The sequence below is a fragment of the Rhinolophus sinicus genome, linkage group LG16 (assembly GCF_036562045.2).
Source record: "Rhinolophus sinicus isolate RSC01 linkage group LG16, ASM3656204v1, whole genome shotgun sequence".
In the NCBI taxonomy this organism is placed as follows: Eukaryota; Metazoa; Chordata; class Mammalia; order Chiroptera; family Rhinolophidae; genus Rhinolophus; species Rhinolophus sinicus.
The window spans coordinates 20,854,505-20,875,062 of record NC_133765.1 but is presented as its reverse complement, the minus strand read 5'-3'; the positions used below and the strand labels follow the sequence as shown (position 1 = coordinate 20,875,062).

Genomic DNA, 20,558 nt, shown 5'->3' with positions numbered 1-20,558 from the left:
GTTGAGCCTGTTTCCTCCTCTGTAGAGAAGAGGTGATGGTTAACATTTATGGAGTGCTTACCGTTCAGTTAAAACACAGGGAACTGTCTCTATTCAACATTTAGGAGGTATTTAAAACTAGGAATTAGTTTTTAAATACAGAAAGTTTTACTTTCTCACCTCATATACACTCGTTATAAGCTTTGATGACATTTAAAAAATAAATAATACACGTATATGGTTCGAAACAGAAATCAGTACAAAGTGAGAAATGCTTTCGTTTCGACTGTTTTGTATCTACAAAAACAGCAATTCCCTAGGATTCAACCTAGTATGTGCCAGCCACCGTTCTAAAACTTTGTTAACTCGCTTAAATTCCTCAAAACCTCCATGAAGTAGGTACAATTATCCCCTCCTCGGTAATAATGAATACTTCTAAAGAGAAGCAGAAGGATCTGTGGGAGAGTGCCGGGAACCTAGGGGGCCTCCACAAGTAATTTAAATGTTTTGAGAAACATAGGTCAGTATATGTAATTATTAAGTGCCAAACAGAATTATCCGCCGGGTGTCCGAAACACGATGCCTTGGGGCGTCATACTCGGCGCGTACTTGATCTGAAGGGCAGTCCTTTACTGGACTTGGGAGAAACCCGACTCCCCTACCCTGGGGCCAGCCTCAACGTGGTTTCCCAGGAAAGGCGCGCCGGGATCCGCCGCCTCAACCAGTCTTGTTAGAGTAGGCGTACCCCTTACTAACAAAGCGATCGGAGCGACTGCCTCTATAGCCAGTCAACTCCGAACCGAGGCCCACGCCTCCAGCTGGAGCAGAACTCCTAATTGGTGGATTCCTTGTGAGGAAGGCGGGACGGAGAGTGAAAGTCCCGCCTCCTTCGGAATTTTAAGCCAATTGCTGCGTCTAAGTGGTGGCCGCTGTTAGGTTGCGCTGTGAGTTGTGATCTCGGGGGCCTGAGGGCGGGGCAGGGAGCAGGCCGGGGGCTGCAGGGAGGGGACACTTCCCGCGGGCGCGCGGAGCGAGGACGGTGACAGCCACGCGCGCACGTGCGCGCCTGGCTGCGGCGCGGCCCCGAGACCTCCATCAGCCGCTGAGAGGCGCGCGGGATCTGGGCCGCTGCCGTCTAGGGGCCCCGTCCCCGGGTGACCCCAGCGTCCTCGGCTCGAGTCCCGGAGCTCCGGGCCGAGTCCGCCCCGTCGGTCCTCGCTCGCGTTCCCTTCCTACGGCCGTAAGGGCTCGCCCTGCAACTCCACCTTTCCGCTCCCGGGGCAGGGTCCTCGCGGCCCATGCTGGCCGCTTGGGGCCCGCGCGGCTCAGACAGCTCCCAGGCTGGCCACCCGGCCACCATGGTGGCCCTGAGGCCTGTGCAGCTCCTCCAGGGGGGCTAACAGTCCCAAAGCGCAGGCCTCGGGACGCGAAGGTCCCGGGCCTGAGCCCCGCACCATGGCCGGGGCCATCGCTTCCCGCATGAGCTTCAGCTCGCTCAAGAGGAAGCAGCCCAAGACGTTCACCGTGCGGATCGTCACCATGGACGCCGAGATGGAGTTCAATTGCGAGGTAACCAACTGGCAGCCCGAATGGGCTGCGGTGAGCGGAGCCTGGCGGAATCTCTGCTCACCTGGCCCTCGTGCGGGTCTGGCACTTACCGGGGCGCCCCTGTCGCGGTGACAGTCGAGGTGGAGACTTGAGGGATTCTACGTATATCATCTCTGGGCATAGATAGGGATGGCCAGAACCGGAAGGAACCATCTAGGCCCAAATCCTCATATTAAAGATAAATTGCTGCCCTTTACAGTAGGGCTTTGGGTTTGGAAGCACTTCCTTCGTGTTTTCATTCATTGTTACTGCTAACGGCTGGAAGCATCTGTGTTAGCAAATTCTAGTTTTCAGTGTCAGGCTTAGGCTCCAGCTCTACAGAGTTTTTACTTCATTAGACAATATTATGTACACCGGGTATTAAAAAGCATCTTGTGTTATTGGGAAGTCTATACTTGTTTCCTTTTTCCAAAACTTAAATTTTCTGGAAAAAAACTTTGAGGAAAGAGGTGGTATCTTAAATTTTCCATAGTTTCTGTCATGATGATAACAGTTACTATTCGTTGAATACTTTCTAAGTGCCGGACAGTCATACATTTAATTCTCACAACAACCCAATGAGATAGGTACCCCAAATCATATATATAGTAAATGGTGAAGTAGGGTGTTGAATCAAGCTCTTAGCCAATACAGTACTGCCTTAAGTAATTTAAGCTCTTGCTATTCAAAGTGTGGTCTGTGGACCAGCAGTATATGCAGCAGTGACCTAAGTCAGGGATTGGCAAACTTTTTCTGTCAAGGGCCACATGGTAAATATTTTCAGCTTCGAAGGCTATAAGGTCTCAGTTGCAACTACTTAACTCTTCAGATGTACTATATTTGTAGCACCATTGTAGCCCAAAAGCTACTATAGACAGGATTAACTTCTAGCATGACTTCCAATGTGAAGAGCTCCACTGACATGGTTCTCTATAAAACTGCTAAAAATTGTTGTTTTTTTAAAAAATTCAAATCCTCTAGGAATGGTCCTAAAGGTAAACATTAAGTGAAGAAACATCTATTCAAGAAAATACATAAAAATTTGGTAAGGAAGGCAAGAGTTTGTGGCATTTGAACCAAGACCACTACCACCCTCCCTGCTCCCAGCTCAGCAAGGCAGAGAGAGATTCTGCTTCGGACTGCTGCAACTCAGAACACAGGTCTCCCTCTCCTAGTCAGAAGGCTGTCTTCCCAAGAGGAGCAGAACTTCAGTGTTTCTCAGCTGCCCAAGGTTATTTGTTGCAGAAACTGAGTGAAGATGAAAGATGGGAGCTTCTTTCTTCCACCCAGTTCCTATGTATGAAATGGAGGCTGTGCCCTGGGTGTGGCACACTGAAAATACTAGGCCCCATTTACTCTTGGCCCACCCTCAGCCTGGGAGAAGGTGGTTCCAGCCCAGAGAGGCAAACTGAGAAGACCTCAGGGTGTATGTCCTCCCTCCCCACTTCCACCAAGGGCTCAGAGATTTTGCCAGGAGGGAGAAGCAGGCCTTAAAAACCTTAGCTACTAATCTCTTTCCAAAGGTTGTGACATCATTTGCTACAGATTATGGAGAAGTTTATGCCTAAGGGTACTCAAGAACGGTGGGGGTCTTGGTGAAAGGCAATTGGTAGGGGATTTGTGGATTGAACGACGATGCGACCTAGATTGTAGGCCACCTTGTTTGCAGGAGAGAATGGGGCAATAAGATAGCTAGGGAAAAGCCCTGCTGGGGTCAGAACAAATATCAAACATGGATCTCAGGAACTGTTCCCTCAAAAGAGACACCTTTTGATTGGATTACTCTGTAGAGCAAGTTATGCCCCCTGAGCACTGTTGAAAATAATAGAACAATATATGTCGTGCGGGAGACCCTGCTCGCTGCGCCATTTGTCGTGCGCGGAGGCCTGCTCGCAGCGCCATTTTTCAGGCGGGGCGGCCTGCGGGGTCTCTGCTCCCGCTCCCCACACAAGAACGCAGGATATGGTGAGGCCAAAAAGGAACACCCACGGAGCCATAGGTAGGGGAGTCATACCACTATGTTCTCACTGGAGGCTGGGCCCACCGGACGCGCGACCTGCCGTCCGCCTTTCCGCCAACCGACCGACCGACGACTCTCCTCCACTCTCTCGACTCTGTTCCTCTCCTCTCTTCCACTCTCTTTGGCTCTCCTCTTCCACTCTCCTCGGTTCTGCTCGGCTCTTCGGCAATCCTCGGCAGTCCTCGGCAGTCCTCGGCTCTCCTTCGTAGCCGCAGCAGTTATACCAGCGGCCAATCGGCTAACCGGCCAAAGCCGACAGCCAATCAGCCACAGCCAAGCCAGCACCTTTCCACGTGAGGCCGAGGGCCTGTAAACCACTCTCTGGGGCTCTGTCCCCACAATATACCACAATTAGTGGAGTTTAACAGCTGGGTACGATTAGGGAAAGAGAGCCCTATGGTCTCTCTTTCCTATGGTCATAAGCAAAGATGGCCTTCCTGAGGACAAACATCATAGGCCTTAACCCTGTGAGGGAAATAGATTTCAGCCAGTCTTTAAACAAATAAGCACATAATAATAACAAGCCCAGAAAAGGGGGCACCAGTTCCCAGGATTGCTATATTATCTAAAATGTCTAGTTTCCAACAAAAAATTATGAGGTATGCAAAGAAACAGGGAAATATGACCCATACAATTGATAAAAGCTAGCAACAGAAATTGCTTGTGAGAGCGACCAGATGTCAGATTTAATGAAAAGGTTTCAAAGTAGCCATTATAAATATGTTCACAGAACTAAAGGAAAGCATGATTAAAGAAGTTAAGGAAGGTATAATGATATTTTTGCATCAGATAGAGAATATAAATAGATAGGAATTATTAAAAAGAACCAAATTAAAATTCTGGAGTTGGAAAGTAGTATGACTGAAATAAAAAATTCACCAGAGGGGCTCAAAGTAGATTCGAACTGGCAGAAGAAAGCGTTCGCATACTTGAAGATGGATTGATAGAGATTATGCAAGCTGAAAAGTAGAGAGGAAAAAAAATGAAGAAAAATGTACAGAGCTGCAGAGAAATGTGATAGATTACTAAGTGCAGCAACATGCACAGTGGTAATACCAGAAGGAGAGGAGAGGGAAAAAAATATTTTAAAAATAATGACTGAAACTCTCTAAATTTATTGAAAAACAATAGCCTAAACATTCAGGAAGCTTAGTGAACTCCAAGGAGGATAAATACAAAGAGATTCACAAACAGATATATTAAAAATGCTGAAAGTCAAAGATGAGAAAATCTTGAAAGCAGCAAGAGAAAAATGACTCCACACTTACAAGGGAACCCCAATAAGATTAACAGCTGATTTCTTCAAAGCACTGAAAGAAAAAACTTGTCAACTAAGAATCTAGCACAGCTGGATATAAATGAAAAGGACATTTCAAAAATGAAGGTGAAATAAAGATTTTCTCAGATAAACAAAAACAGAAAATTTGTTGCTCAAAGACCCACCTTATAAGAAATACTAAAGGAAGTGCTTCACACTAGAAGCAAGTGACTTCAGTTAGTAATTTAAATCTGCATTAAAAAAAAGCACCAATAAAGGTAATTATATAATCATAAAAGAGAATATAAATGAATATTTTTCTCCTTTCTCTTAACAGATTTAAACAGCAATTGTGTCCATACACACATACACACACACACGCATATATAATACTGTTGGGAGTATAACATAGAAATGTAATATATGTGTAATGTACTAGCCAATAACAGCACAAAGGAGATGGGTGGGAGCATACTGGTAGCTGTAATGAGCTAAGGAAATGACTGCAGATGGTAAAGTTGCAAAGTAATAACTATAACAATGTATTGTCAGGTTTGTAACTCTAATAAGTGTAATATGTATTAACTCTAATACTATAAAAAGGGAGAAGGGAATGGAACTATATAGGAGTAACATTTCTGTAATAGCACTGGAATTAAGCTAATATAAGTCTGAAGCTGATTCTGATAAATCAGGATTATATGGTGAATCCTAGAGTAACCACTAAAAAAGAAATCTTTAAAAATGTAGTGGAAAAAAGTAAAAATATAATGGAAAAAATCATTAAAGAAATTTAAATACTTCATTAGCAAATATTCAATTAATGCAAGTTAATTGCATTAATTTATAAAGGAGGAATAGAGAAACAAAAACAACATAGGAAACAAAAAGAAAAATGGCAGTTATACACTAAATTATTAGGTAACTTAAATGAAATGGACAAATTCCTAGAAAGATACCACTACCAAAATTTATTCAAGAAGAGACAATCTGTATAGATCTCTACAAACGGAAGAGAGTAAATTAGCTATAAAAATACTACCCATGATGAAAAGCTCAAGCTCTACCTACTAGAGGCCCAGATGGCTTCACCACTGAATTCTACCAAACATTTCAAGAACAATTAATGCCAACTTTTAACAAGCTATTCTAAGAAAAATAGAAGTCGAGGGACCATTTTCCAGCTCAGTTTATGAGGCTGGCATTACCCTGATACCAAAACCAGACACAGATAACACAAGAAAACTAGACACCAATCTCATAAATATGGAAGCAAAAATCTGTAACAAAAATGCTAGCAAACTGAATCCAGCAACATTTGAAAATAATTATATGCCATAACCAAGTGGCATTTATTCCAGGAATACAAGGTTGATTTAACATTCCAAAATCAATTAATGGGTATTATACCTCACCAACAGAATAAAAAACAAAAACCGCATGATCTCAATAGATGGAGAAGAAGCACTTGACAAAATCCAACAGCATTTCATGATAAAAACACTCAACAAAATAAGAATACAAGGGAACTTCCTCAACCTGATAAAGAACATCTGTGAAAAACCCACAGCTAATATCATACTTTATAGTGAAACACTGGATGCTGACCCCTTAAGATTAGGAACAAGCAAGAATGTCCACTTTTACCACTTCTGTTCAACATTGTACTGGAGGTTCTAGCCAGGACAAGTAGGCAAGAAAATGAAATAATAGGCATCCGTATTGGAAAGGAAGAAGTTAAGCTTTCTGTATTCACTAACTACATGATCTTGTATACAGATTCTAAAGAATCCTCTAAAAAAACTATTAGAATTAATAAACAAGTTGAGCAAGGTTGCAGGATACAAGATCAATATACAAAAATTAATTGTAATTATACCAGGGATGCCAAAAAAATGTATATACATGAGTTGTATTTATCTTTTGTTATTGGTATACAGAGGATGCCAAAAAAATGTATACACATTTTAAGAAAGGAAAACTGTACTAAAATTGTAATATTCAATATATGCCAATAACAAAAGATGAATACAAATCACGTTTGACTTCTACAATTACAAGAGGTTCTCAAAGTGGTTACCATCAACGTCCAGACACTTCTGATTATGGTGAGCTACTGCTTGAGCAACATTGACCAAAGTGTCCACTTGTATACATTTTTTGGCACCCCCTGTATATTGAGTATTACAATTTTAATACAGTTTTTTCGTTTCTTAAAATGTGTATACATGTTTTTGGCACCCTCTGTATATACCTGCAATGAACAATCTAAACATGAAATTAAGAAATTCTATTTACAATAGCATCAAAAAGTGTAAAATACTTAGGAATAAAATTAACAAAATAAGTGCAAAACTTATATTCTAAAAATTATAAAACTGTTGAAAGAAATTAAAGATGATCTAAAGTGGAAAAACATTTCTTGTTCATGGATCATAAGACTTAATATTGTTAAAATGGTAATATTTCCCAAGTTGATGTACACATTCAGTGTAATCCCCCAGTTTATTTCTTTGTAGAAATTGGCAAACTGATTCTAAAATTCATATTGAATTGCAAGGATCCTAGAATAGCTAAAACAATTTTGAAAAAGAAAAAAGTACAAAGACACTTCCTCATTTCAAAACTTACTACAAAACCGCCATAATTAAGATAGTGTGGTACTTGCATAAAGATAGTCACATAGATCAATGGACTAGAATTGAGAGTCCAGAAATAAACCCATATTATCTTTGGTTAACTGATTTTGACAAAGGTGCCAAGACCCCTCATTGGAATGAATAGGCTTTTCAACAAATGGTGCTGAGACAACAATATAGCCACATGCAAAAGAATCAAGTTGAACCCTTCACATCGCATACAAAAGTTAACACGTTGCGTACGGCGGGGTTTAAATCCCTCATACCCCTCTGTTCCGGCAGGTTTTTAAAAGAAGCTACTTTAAAATGCACTCTTCTCTTTAAAGCGTAAAAGCTTCTATATCATTTATTATTTTTCTATGGAATTTTTTAGGATTACTCACCTATGATGTTAGTAATCCCTCCTGGTGTGATACTGCAGAAAGCAGCTTCCATTGTTATTAACGAAACACAAATAATTCAATAAAATGTGCAAAGTAAAAAGAGTCAACAGTAAAAACGAGAATTCTCGTTATCCGTCCTTAACGCATGGCTCAGAAAAAAAACGAAGATTCTCGTGATCCGTACGCAACATGTTAACTCAAAATGGATCAAGACCTAAATGTAAGAACTAAAACTGTAATAGAAGAAAACAGGGGTAAAACTTTATGACTTTGGATTTGACATAGGATTCTTAGATTTGACACCAAAAACATGAAGAACAAAAGAAAACAGATAAACTGGACTTCATCTGTGTTCCAAAAGACACCAAGAAAGTGAAAAGAAAAAATGTTAGCAAATCACGTGTCTCATAAGGGTCTTATATCTAAAATATATAAAGAACTCTTACAGTTCAATAATAAACAGGCAAATAACCCAATTTAAAAATGGGCAAAGGATCTGAATAGACATTTTCCAAGGAAGATATAGACATGTTAATAAGTACATGAAAAGATGGTCAACATCATTAATCATCAGAGAAATGCAAATCAAAAACACAATGAGATACGACTTTACCACAATGAGAGCTGACCACTAGTGACTGGAATTAAAAAGGCATATGACAACAGTGTTGGCAAGAATGTGGAGAAATTGGAATCCTCATACACTACTGGTGGTAATATAAAATGGTGCAGCCACTTTGTAAAGCAGTCTGGCAGTTCCTCTGTTAAACATGGAGCTACCATATGACCTAGCAATTCCATTCATAGGCATCCACTCAGGAGAAGTGAAAACATGTCTACAGAGAAACTTGTACACAAATATTTATAGCAGCATTATTCTTAAGAGCTATTGCCCAATAAAGATCTGAGGCTGCAAAACAAATTAAAGGTTTGAGGTCTTAAAGGATTCTAATTCAGGAGAGACAGATTCAGGGAAAGACCTGAAATGTGCTCTGGGGAAGACAAAGAAAGCTGAAGCTTTTAAAGGCAAAAACCACAATCTAGAACAAAAGAAACTTCTCCCAGTGGCTACTTAATACGGTGTGGATGGCTAATTCAAAAAGGATTGGTCAGGTCCAGGTGGTGAGATTCTAAGGTAAGCATTGGCGTGGAAATAAGGGGGGTTAAGTTCCAGGATATACTTCTACAGTAAGCAGGAAAGTCCAAAAGTTCAAACCTCATCAGCGTGCGGACATGAATAAGTCTGACTTCACTAATGGCCTCTGACTCCATTTTAGGGCTCCCCGCTCCATATTTGTTTTAGATATTTTGATTCACAGAACCAAAGGTGGAAACAACCCAAATGTCAATCAGCAGATGACTATAGAAACAAAATGTGGTGTATCAATACAATGGGATGTTATTTGGCAATAAAAATGAATGGAGTACCAATACATGGTACAACATAGATGAACCTTACAAACATGATAAGTGAAAGAAGCTGATCACAAAGACCACATATATGATTCCTTTCATATGCAAATCTAGAATAGGGATATCTATATAGATTTGTGGTTACTTAGGGCGGGGGGAAAAAGAGGTGTGGGGATAGGGGAATGATAACGTGTTTAAGATTTTTTTTTGAGGTGATGAAAATGTTGTGAAATTGAATATAGTTACAGTTGCACAACACTGAATATGCTAAAAACCATTGAATTGTATACTTGAATAGGTGAATATATGAATAGGTGAATTATATCTCCATAAGGTTGTTTATAAAAACAGCCTTTGATACAATTAAAAATAAGAGGCATGACTTTGTTCCAATAACACTTTAATTATAGACACTGAAATTTGATTTTTTTATAATTTTCACAAGTGATGAAATGTTATTAAAAACTTTTTCCAACCATTTAAAAATGTAAAATTAATTCTTAGCTCTCAAACTGCACAAAAACAGGGAGACAGTGGCTTTGTCTTGTGGGCCATAGTTTACCAACCACTGATCTAAGTCACTATTTGATATGTTGTGAGAGATGGTGAGGGACACCCATAAGGAAAGGGATTTTGTGTGACCTTTCTTTAGCCATAGTTTTGCCATGAAAATCTCTTATTTTTTCTGTAAACAGACCCCAGACCCAAAGAGGATGGACAATATTATCAGCAATGGCAGGGTTTCTCAACCTGGGCACTCTTGACATTTGCCTGCATGATGCTTTGTGAGGGGGATTGTTCTGTCCTGGAGGATGTTCAGCAGCGTCTCTGGCCTCTACCCACAAGATATCAGTAGCACCCTCCATCCAACCCCAGTTGTGACAATCTCAGAAGTCTTCAGACTTTGTCCAGTGTCCCTAGGGGATAAACACCCTCCCCTTTTCCTGTCCCCCTTCCCCCACATTGGGAACCACGATCTATAGAAAAGGATAATAGTAGTGACATTCAGAGAGGCAGAATGTTATGAGGTATGATAAAAAAATACGGTGAATGTTTAAATAAAAAAAATTATTACAATAAAAGACACATTCCCACATTGCCGTTAGTCCCCCTCAAAATACTCCCCCTCACTTTGAACACACTTATCCCATCGTTCCTGCCACTTTCTTTCTTTTTTTATTTTATTTTTTTATTTTTTTATTTTTATTTTTTCCTGCCACTTTCTGAAGCAGTTCTGGAAGTCCTCTTTCATGAGTGTCTTTAGTTGCGCTGTTATGGCTGCCTCTATGACCTAAATTGATTTAAAACATTCACCTTTCATGGTCATTTTGACTTTGGGGAAGAGCGAGAAGTTGCATGGTGCCAGATCCAGTGAATAAGGTAGATGAGGACACACTGGAATGTTTTTTGTTTTTTTTTTGACAGAAATGGCCGTACCAGAAGTGATGTGTGACTCGGATCCTTTCCGTTGTGATCAAACAATATGGTGAATGCTGCTGCTGAGTGCCATCCAACGGGAAGTGGTGTGTCAAACTTTAGTAACAGTGTGTGACAAGTTTCAGCTTGTTTCGTGCAGTCAGTCGGGTGTGAGCTGTGGTTGAGAGAAGGTGTGTTTTAAAGTGTGCTGTAAATCATCTTCCATGCTCCATGTCACACATCGCTTTTGGTATATGGCAATTTCTGTCAAATAAAAACATTACGGTGTGTCCTCACCTACCTTATTCACCGGATCTGGCACCGTGCAACTTCTGGCTCTTCCCCAAAGTCAAAATGACCGTGAAAGGAAAACAGTTTGAATTGATTCAGGACACTGAGGCAGCCATGACAGCGCGACTAAAGACAGTCACGAAAGAGGACTTCCAGAAGTGCTTCAGAAAGTGGCAAGAACAATGGGATATGTGTGTTTGAAGTGAAGGGAAGTATCTTGAGGCGGATTAATGGCAATATATCTTTTACTACTGTAATAATTTTTTAAATTTAAACATTCACTGTATTGTTTGACCACACCTCATATAGTGTAGAATTTGTCAAACTTTAAATCTTAAAGGATTCGAATAAATGACCTGAGGATGTTGGTAAAATGTGGGTTCTGATTCTGTCGTTTTTCGTTGGGACTGAAAATTCTGCATTTCTAGCAAACTCTTAAGTGATGTCTATGCCACTGACCCAGGGACCACACTGAGCAACAAAGCAGTAGAAGAAAGTGCATAGGCTTTAAAATAAGGTGAACCGGGGCTTGAATTCCAGCTAAAGTGCTTAAAATTTAGGTAAGATACTTAAACTTTCTGGATTTCAGTTTCCACATCTGTAAAATGGAACTAATAACCACTGACCTCTCAAGGTTCTTATAAGGATTCATAGAATGCGTAGTGCTGGGCAGAAAGGAAGGTACTATAATTGGCCTAAAGTAGAAGGCTTAGGTCACCACAGGTGCTGCCATGTTGTCATTTGTCAAACTGTTGCATCTCATTGAACCTCAAGTTTCCAGTGAAAACACCTGTTTTTAAGCAATGTCCAAATATTCTTTTGAAAGTAACAGTAATTTCATTTAGGACGATAAGAGAGAACTCTGCTTCTGAGAAGCGATCAGCCTTATGCTCCTGTCCTATTTTTATGTTGTACGTTAACTGGGCAAGGTACTAATGCGAGGAGATGGCCAGTGCATTTGGAAAAAAAGAGAGATGGTTTTGGAGGAATTCTCGGCTTTGCTGAGGTCAAATGTACGTGGTTTTCTAAGGACTCAATTTCAGAACCAGTGGTCGTTAAAAGGAATCATGTTACCTTGTGTTAGTAACTTCAGACTTTTTTTGCTGCAGAGAGAGGGGAAAAGAAAATCTCTTCCTTGCACTGCATGCTGCATTGGCTCGATGCTTTGGAGGATTTTTTCCACTTGAAAGACTCGATATTTGTCATTTTGAGAAAGTAGGTGCTGAATGTAATTTGCCAGGAGGCTAAATGGTTATGTTATTTCTTATCTAGGCTGGAATTTTACTCTAATAATTCAGTCTATCAGTAAGAAGAGCCAAGTATGAAAAATTTCTCAAAATTGAGTTATGAGAGATTCTGATACTATCTTATATTGAAAACGAAGCCGCCTTCTCATGTTGGTTGGTACTCCAAATGTTTTCACATACCCAAGGGGGATTATGATTGGATTAAACACCAACATCACAGGTTATTCCAACAAAGTTGTCCATGACAGAAGGAACTTGTGAAAGGGGAGAACGAAAAGAACAATGCTGGTGTTTTTAGTAAGATGTTAAATTTTAGACACCACAAGATTTAGGCCAACAATTCCCTTCTGGGATGGTAAACTCCGGGGGGCAGTGGTGGTTATTTCATTGCTCAGTTGTAGTATATAGTAATCGTATTCTACACGAGGGCACTGAGAAACTTGTCTTCTTGTTTCAGAAGAAAGATTGTCTCTACCTCATCGTTGGGCTCTCCCATGGGGTTTAAGCAGTGCCTGTGGATGGCATGGGTGCCCCAGATGTAGGACATGGACAGTCAAGGGTGATTGCTGAATGCAGTCCTGCTGGTGAAGAGTAGATAAGGAAGCAGGGCATATACTGGCTAGTGCTGCTGTCTGCTGGACCCCACGTCTGCCCTTTTGTGGGAGAAAGGGCTAAGATATAGCAGTTACATGTGTCAGGTACCATGCTCAGTGCTTTAAACACACTATCTCATTTGATATAATGGAGACTCGTTTATTTATGAATTAGACAGATATTTACTGAGTACCCTCATGGGCTAGGCAGTGAACATGACCTAACGGTGATCAAGACCCACTTAGGATGTGGATGCTGTCATGGGCTTCATTTTCAGAGGCGGAAATGGAGGCTCAGACAGGGTAAACAGGCTGCTTAAAGCCCCAGGGGAGCCATTGTCTATTCTGAACAAGAAAGAAGAGGACAGGGGCAGGTAAGTAATGGGAAAATAGATGGGCACACCAGGTAACTCAGTAACGACCAATGAGGCCAGCAGCTGTGTATTGGAACCTCAGTATGAGGCTTTCCAGTAAGTTGAAGAGGTCTTAGCTCAAGCTCTAGTTTCCTCGTTGGGGCCGTGAAGCAGCACAGCCTAGAGGTTACAACCAGGGTCTCGGGAGCCCCATCCTTGGCTTGGCCCCTCACCAGCTGAGTGACCTTAGACAAGTCCCTTAATCTTCTCACATGCCTTCGTTTCCTTCTCTGTAAAATGCGGGTTGTAGCCATTCTTCCTGCAGAGGGTTGTTACAGGGATTTAAAATTGAGTTATTATTGGAAAGGTACTTAGACTAGCACCCGGCACAGGTAAGATCCATATCAGGGCTGTCATATGAAGGGAAGTATGTGCAGGGCCTCTCATCATTTGGCTCCCTTTCCCAGCCTCTCCTGCACTTCCTCACATACTCTCTCTGCTCTGGGCCCATTGTCCTGTTTGCTCTTTCCTGAAAGCTTTCTTCACACTGCCACCCTTTTGTATTGGCTCTTCCCTTTGCCCAGAATGCCCTGCTTTCTTGGCTCCTGGCTTAGATGTTCTTATTCTCCTCGGCTCTGCTCAAGTGTTCCCCACTCTTTGTGTCCAAGACCACCACACAGTTCTGAGTGGTGGGGTCAAGGTTTGAGCCCAGGCCATCTGTCTTCCAGCCAGCCTTCTTTCTACTTAACTGTGCTACCCAAATAGGAAGCTCCAAGTAGAAAAAGGAGAGAAAAGTTTAGAAACCTGGGGAGAAGTTAAGTACAGTGGTACCTCGGTTTTCGAACATAATCCACGAGCCCTGAAACATTCGAAAACAGCCAACAGCTAGGCCTCAGGATCTTGCACTCAGGGGAAGCTGTGTGACATATTCGACTTCTGAGTCGTGTTCGAAAACCGAAGCATTTACTTCCGGTTTACAGCATTCATAAACCAAAATGTTCATCAACAGAGATGTTCAAAAACCGAGGTACTGCTGTATTTGATAAATTGGAAAAAGAAAGTAGAAATAAGAGATCTTTCAAAGAACTTCCTAACTCAACAACTATTTGTCTATGACATTACTTATTGCATGTGGTGTACGATACCATTTTAAAACCGTTTTGTGAGCTTGCCAGTGGGCTTAAATTTGTGGTTGAGTCTAGCCTGGCCTGAGTTGGGCCCAGGAGGTCAGCACACTTTCCTGTCTGGTCCCCCTGCACAGTCAGGGTGCTACTTGTGTAAAACCATCAATAGCACTGAACCCCTGGCTTCTAGGCAGAGCTCCTCTGTGTGACTTTTGGCACATCTCTGCTTCCCCCAGGCTTCAGTTATTCATCTGAAAAATGAGGGAGAACTTGATTTCAAAAGCCCTTGGCTTCAACATCCTATTTTAGGTGATCTGGGCAGAAGAAGCTCATTGCACAATTCCCTCTTTTAGATTTCCTTCTTAGGTAGGAAGTCAACTCAGGATTTCAGCATGTAACTATGAGAGAAACCTTCTAGAGGACAGGAAAAATATGGCTTAGGGAACAAGAGCTGGTGTCCTGATAGAAGGGGTAAATTGGCCCGGGGAAAGTCCTATCACTGCCACCTGCTCCCCAAGTGAACTTGGACTTAGCTCTCTGCACCTCAGTTGCCACATCTGTAATGAGGAGAATTGTAGTATTTTTCTTATAGGATTGTTTTACGGCATGAATGAAGAAGACCGTTGTTTTTTCCCCTAATAAATTTTATTGGGGAATATTGGGGAACAGTGTGTTTCTCCAGGGCCCATCAGCTCCAAGTCATTGTCCTGCAATCTAGTTGTGGAGGGCGCAGCTCACTGGCCCATGTGGGAATCGAACCGGCAACCCTGTTGTTCAGAGCTCGCTCTCTGACCAACTAAGATATCCAGCCGCCCCGAAGAGGACCTTTATAAGCACTAAGCTCAGAGCCTGACCTTCATAAGCACTTGGTAACCATTAGTTTCCTGTGTTATCATGAGTTGGGAGTGTGGGAACAAAGAGAAAGGGTCTCATGCTAGAGGCACTGTGAATTTTTTCCTTTAATAATCTCCTTCATTTTCTTTGAACCTTCTTCAGGTTATCCATGCCTTTGTAATTGTAGACCCTTTAGACTCTATAATCAGTCTAAATATGATGAGCTTTACCTTATTCCTTATCCCTGTTTAAGGATCTTTTTTTTTTTTTTAAATAATATGCTATATAATTGATCTCTATTTAGCTTGATGTCCACTGTGATAGCAGGATTCTTTTCTGATTTCTGCCGTAGTTAATTATTCTTCATTCTTTTGTCTACAGTGTGTCATTTTGAAAATTTCCTTTTTTCTTTGTTTTTGACGGCTTCTCCAATTATTCCTGCTAGTTTTGCATTCTTGTCCAAGAACATTTTTGCTGCTTGTTTAATTTCAGAAGTTAAAGCATTTGAGGTCTTAAAAACCTGGAATTGAGTTTTCTCAGAGCTGCTAATCTTTTTAGCCAGCTGGTGTGATGAGGCTTCTCTGGTTTGTTACAGGATGATGTGTTCCATTCTCCTATCTGTGCTTTGTCCAATTTAAATTCTAAATCCATGCTTTAGTACATTTTTAGCAAGTAAAAAATTTATTACCAAACAAAGGCTGACTTCAGGGGAAAAAAAAGATCTTTAATCAAATCTTCAGTCATTCAAGATGCTTGTCCCAGTTTAGGAATCACTCTGGCACCACTAGATGGGGTCAGAGCACATCATTTCTAAAGGTATCTTTTCCTCTTCCAGCTCCCACTACTGTTCTTTTTGCTTCTTTGCCAAATTTGGACCTAGCTTTGGAAAATTTACAGAACCTTTCTGTTAGTGAATTAGGTTACTTATGGTTTTCCTATCTACCTTGCCAATTTTAGTTTCCTAGTTTTAGTAATTTTGGTAATTTGATATTCAGATAAAACTTAAAACTGAAGCCCGGACTAATTACTAAACTTAATTGGTCTGTCGTTCTAAATTCACCAACGGTGTTTTTATCTAGTGTCCTACTCATATTGGTTTGAGATTAAATCAGACTCATAAATATGTTTAGAAGGTCTTTAGCCTACAGTCGTTCTCATCTATCTGCAGGCATTTTTCCAGGCCTACCCACGCATACCTATACCTTCCAATGTTGTTAAAGGCAGTGTTATTATCATTAATGACCTTGAAACTTAAAAATCAAAAGGTCAAGCTAGAAACCGAAACAGAATGCTTAAAATGTCTTTCCAGGCTAGAGTCTAGGTTCTACATGAGCTGATTTACGCAAACGGGTTAAGCTCCAGCTCTGTTGTGTTGGGAGCTTTTTTTGAAGGAATGCACTTTTAAATACAAAGTACAGTTTTTGTGAAGGGCAGGAGGAATTAATCAGTTGCATAATACTTAATTGTGGGTTGTATTTAATAGTGTGTTAATTTTACCTCATGACTAGGTATTTGAAATTTAGCTTTGTCTATTTGCACTGAATTTACTGTTGTTTCCTATTTGCAACTCTCTGCAGAATTTTTATTCTCAGTATTTCAAATATTGTAATCATTGACAATTGCTGAATATCAGCAGCCTGCTTTGTGCTAATAAACTTCTGTTTTCCAGCAGCATTATAGTGATCATTTTTGTTACATCAGAGCGTTCATTATTATAAGTCAACTCTTGATTATTAAGAGAAAGGAACATGATAACAATCGAAGAACCTGAGTAAGGGAAAAGACTGTAGAAAGCACACATACGTTAAATGTTAAGTTTCATTTACATCCCTGAAATTGATTTTAAGATATAGAATGGGATGTTAAAGGATTAAAAGAAAATTATTATAGCAATGAAAAAAGTACTACATGGTTTATATAAAACCAGCTCAAGCTCATAGACTCAGAGGGTGTTAATCCTGAAAGACCACTTGATGATTGTGAAAGCTGAGACTCAAAGAGGTTAAGTGACTTTCCCAACACAGCGGGTTTGGGTGTTTTATAGCTATTTGACAAGGCTGTGATTGCTTTCATGTTGTGAGCTAAATTCCAAAGACAGAAATTGTCTTCTTTGCTTTGGGGGGATTGTAATGCTTTTATAGTACCATAACCATATTGTTTCTTTTTGCTTTGTCATCTGTCAACCAACTTTGAAGCGCCTCATCTTTTTTTCATAGTATCATAAAATCTGGGCATTGCACAGGCCATAAGAGATTGACAGATGAAGAAACTGAGGCCCAGTGGAGCTGCTTAGTTCACCCAAGGTTACAGGCTTGTGTGTGGTAGACAGAGGGAGTTAGGATTCAGAGTTCCTCTCTGGATGCACTGCTGCTGCCATAACCTCTCTCCACTTCAGCAGGAAACATGCCAGAAGCTGCAAACATAAGGAATTTTCCCCCTGAAAAAGCATAATTCATTTTGTTTTGAAAGACTTATCAGAGTTTAAAACCTCCATTTTATGACTTCCCAAGGTGCTGTGATTTGTTTCTTTCTAGTCTCTTTTGTTCTGTGGAAATTTTTCTTGGTTGGTTCTTTGAGATTTAGATTTCCTTGCCAAGGTATTTTTAGAGAGAAGAAATCAGTACATGTCACCAAAGGGGGAAAATATATACCTTAGGGCCCAATTATGCAATTAGAATTTTAATAAGGAGTGTCATAAATTCTTGCTTCGTTGCAATCATTACTTAAACTGTTCTACTCAGAAGTCTCATCTAGTTTTCATCTTCATTATCAATATTGTCAGCCAACCACAAGCATTTATGGAGTGGCCACAGATTGTGCAGCATTTGCTTGGGTTCTGGGAGACTTAAAGTGAAGTGTGTGTGTGTGTGTGTGTGTGTGTGTGTGTGTGTGTGGTGGTGGCCCTTGCCTTCAAGGAGTTTGTGATCTGCAGAATTGGAGGAAAGACAGGAATCTAGGGGAAAAGCAGGCCCGTCATTTTTTTTGTATTTGTAAAGTCCATACTGACTCGTGTACCCAGTATCGTTTGTGGGGAGGACAGCGGTGAGATAAAGGAATGGATCTCAGAAAGGTCTGGTTATGGATAAATGGAAGCACATAATTTTGCTGACTTGGGAGGGCACAAACTGGGTTGTGGTAGGGCAATTGTTTGAAGGAGGGAAGAAGTCATTTCAAGGTGGAGGACCTTGAAATCAATAATTTAACTAGATTTCACATACTAACAGATGATATTAACAGGACTGGGAGAGGAGAATTACTTGCTGTGGTTGATTATGGCAGAAATTGACAGGACACGATTGGAGTTGGGATTATTTTTGCAAAGAGGACGTTTCAGGTTTGTGAGATTTTGCTCAGATTTAGATGAATGACATAGAGGTCATGATTGCTGGGCAGAGAAATTAATCTGTTTATATTTCAAGGATCCGCTTTTCCCTCATGTTGAGAAGGAGTGGTGTATTCTTTCATTGTGACAGGAAATGGCACGATCATTTTGTAGTTTAAGCTCCTGAGATACAAGAACCTGCTTCTGTGGCATGGTGACACCACACCGAGTCGGGAAGCGCTGGTTTCACACCCGCATTACTGCACTTTTTTATCCTCTTTGATTAAATATTTTAATGGAACTCGTTATTCACTTGCTATCCAGCAAAATCATTTTTTATAACTCTTTCCATTGTGTTGATCTTGTAAATTGAGGTATTTGGCATCTATTTTTTCAAAATGGACAAAGAAAAGTTGTATTTAGGTTTGGATCTGGTACATGAGCATCTTAAATTCTCAAGTCTTCTATACTGTGTTTCCCCAAAAATAAGACCTAGCCGGACAATCAACTCTAATGCGTCAAGACACATTAGAGTTGATTGTCCAGATACGTGTTATTTTGGGGGAAACACAGTAGTAGATCAGTTCTTGTGGGCCAGCCGTGACTGCAAATGTCAGTTAGGGATAAACATTGAGAGGGGATCATCCTTGATTTTCCATTTCTGAAATAATTGTAAATACTTGGCGCATGTCCTATGCCTGGGGAGGTGCAGTTCCTTCTGTTGCCCTATGGATAAGGGAGCTAACCTTTTGTCAATTTTTATGGCTAATGTTAGGGCAGCTTGTGAACTAATTAGGAGAAATCCTGATAACCGACTGCTGGGTGTGTCAGTTCTCTTTCACCTGCTGTGATGTAGATAGCCAGTCAAATAGCATCCCCTGTGTGGCTGATAATCTGGTTCCCCCTGACCTCTATGAAATGGAAGTTTGCTTCTTTGGTAGCTTTTTCCAGATTTGAGTCTTCTCTGTAAAGCTGGTTTCTCTGTGAGTCCTAATTCTTAGGCCTCTCACATATGGCAGCCAAATTCGGTTTTCTTTCTTCAAGAAAGTTGTCCTTTTCTAGCTATGGCCTTTTACTATCAGGTGGCTGGTTTCCTACTCATCCTACATAGTTGTATCAGCAAGTGCAAGGGATTCAATGGCTACACGGCTCAAAGAAAGCAGCGGGAAATACAATGTGAAGGCTGCGAAAGCAAAAAACAAATGGTAGTTTTAGGGTTGTGAGTCTAAACCTGGCCCATGGTAAGATGGTTGTGATGACGTTATATATAATTCTTCCCTGGTTAATAGACCCCAATCAGCCCTGTAGGTTACAGGTGCCAGTTGCTTCCTATAACAGGCAAGTGCTGCATTCCAGCTGCATTTCTGCTGCGGAGGGTAAGTGCTTAGTGCTATTTACTTAAAACATTCTAGGTTGATAAATGACAAGCACTTCACTCTGGGTAAAGCTCATAAATTCAGCTCCTACAAAAAATAACAAGCCGACAGCACTTAGTCCTGTTTATAAAGTTCATACACATCTGTCTTTGATACAGGCACAAGTATATATCTATGAAATAGCACTGCAGACTGTTAAAGTAATAGAGAGCACAGCCAGAAAGCATGAAGCATCGTGCTTCTAGACTCACCACCATTAGCCCCTGGACTCCTGAAGGGCATCTTGAGGATGAGGCCTGCGGACTGGGAGCTTACATGCCATGGAGCCCAGATTTGTGTTCCTTCCTGCCTTTCTTCTTGCAAATCACCTTTCTCACTCCCTCCCCCTCTTTTTGCAAAGTGAGCATCTGCCTCTTAGCCTCCCTCTTCTTCACTTGGTTGAGATGAGGCAAGGAGTCGCAGTGGTGTATGTGGAACAGTTTGAACACTTTGGCCAGGTGGAAAGACATCGGTTTAAATGAACGTTTGATCAAACCAGGAGTAATTCTATTTTTGACAATCTATTCAGGAAAAATGACAAACCCTAGGACAAACAAAATGGCCTTTAGGTAGTATAAGTCAAAGCCCGAAAGGCTTACATGCGATCAGGTGTCAGAAAAGAAAATATTTTAACCAAAAAAAAAATAAACATGCGACTCATCCTGTAGGTCGTGGCTTCTTACA

The 20,558-nt window shown here is 40.9% G+C and overlaps 1 protein-coding gene across 6 annotated transcripts in view; it reads left to right on the top strand.

Moving 5' to 3' along the window:
• The first annotated feature begins 913 nt into the window (after window positions 1-913).
• NF2 (NF2, moesin-ezrin-radixin like (MERLIN) tumor suppressor) overlaps window positions 914-20,558 on the top strand; it is a 67,333-nt gene continuing 47,688 nt past the window's right edge. For 2 of the 6 annotated variants that reach the window (XM_074321862.1, XM_074321861.1), the window contains exon 1: window positions 1,005-1,548. In XM_074321862.1, the coding sequence (XP_074177963.1) occupies window positions 1,435-1,548 (114 nt within the window). In that variant the 5' untranslated portion in view covers window positions 1,005-1,434. Of the gene's footprint in view, window positions 1,549-20,558 lie in introns of all 6 variants that reach the window. The other 4 variants (XM_019743079.2, XM_074321860.1, XM_019743081.2 and 1 more) reach the window with 4 other exon arrangements.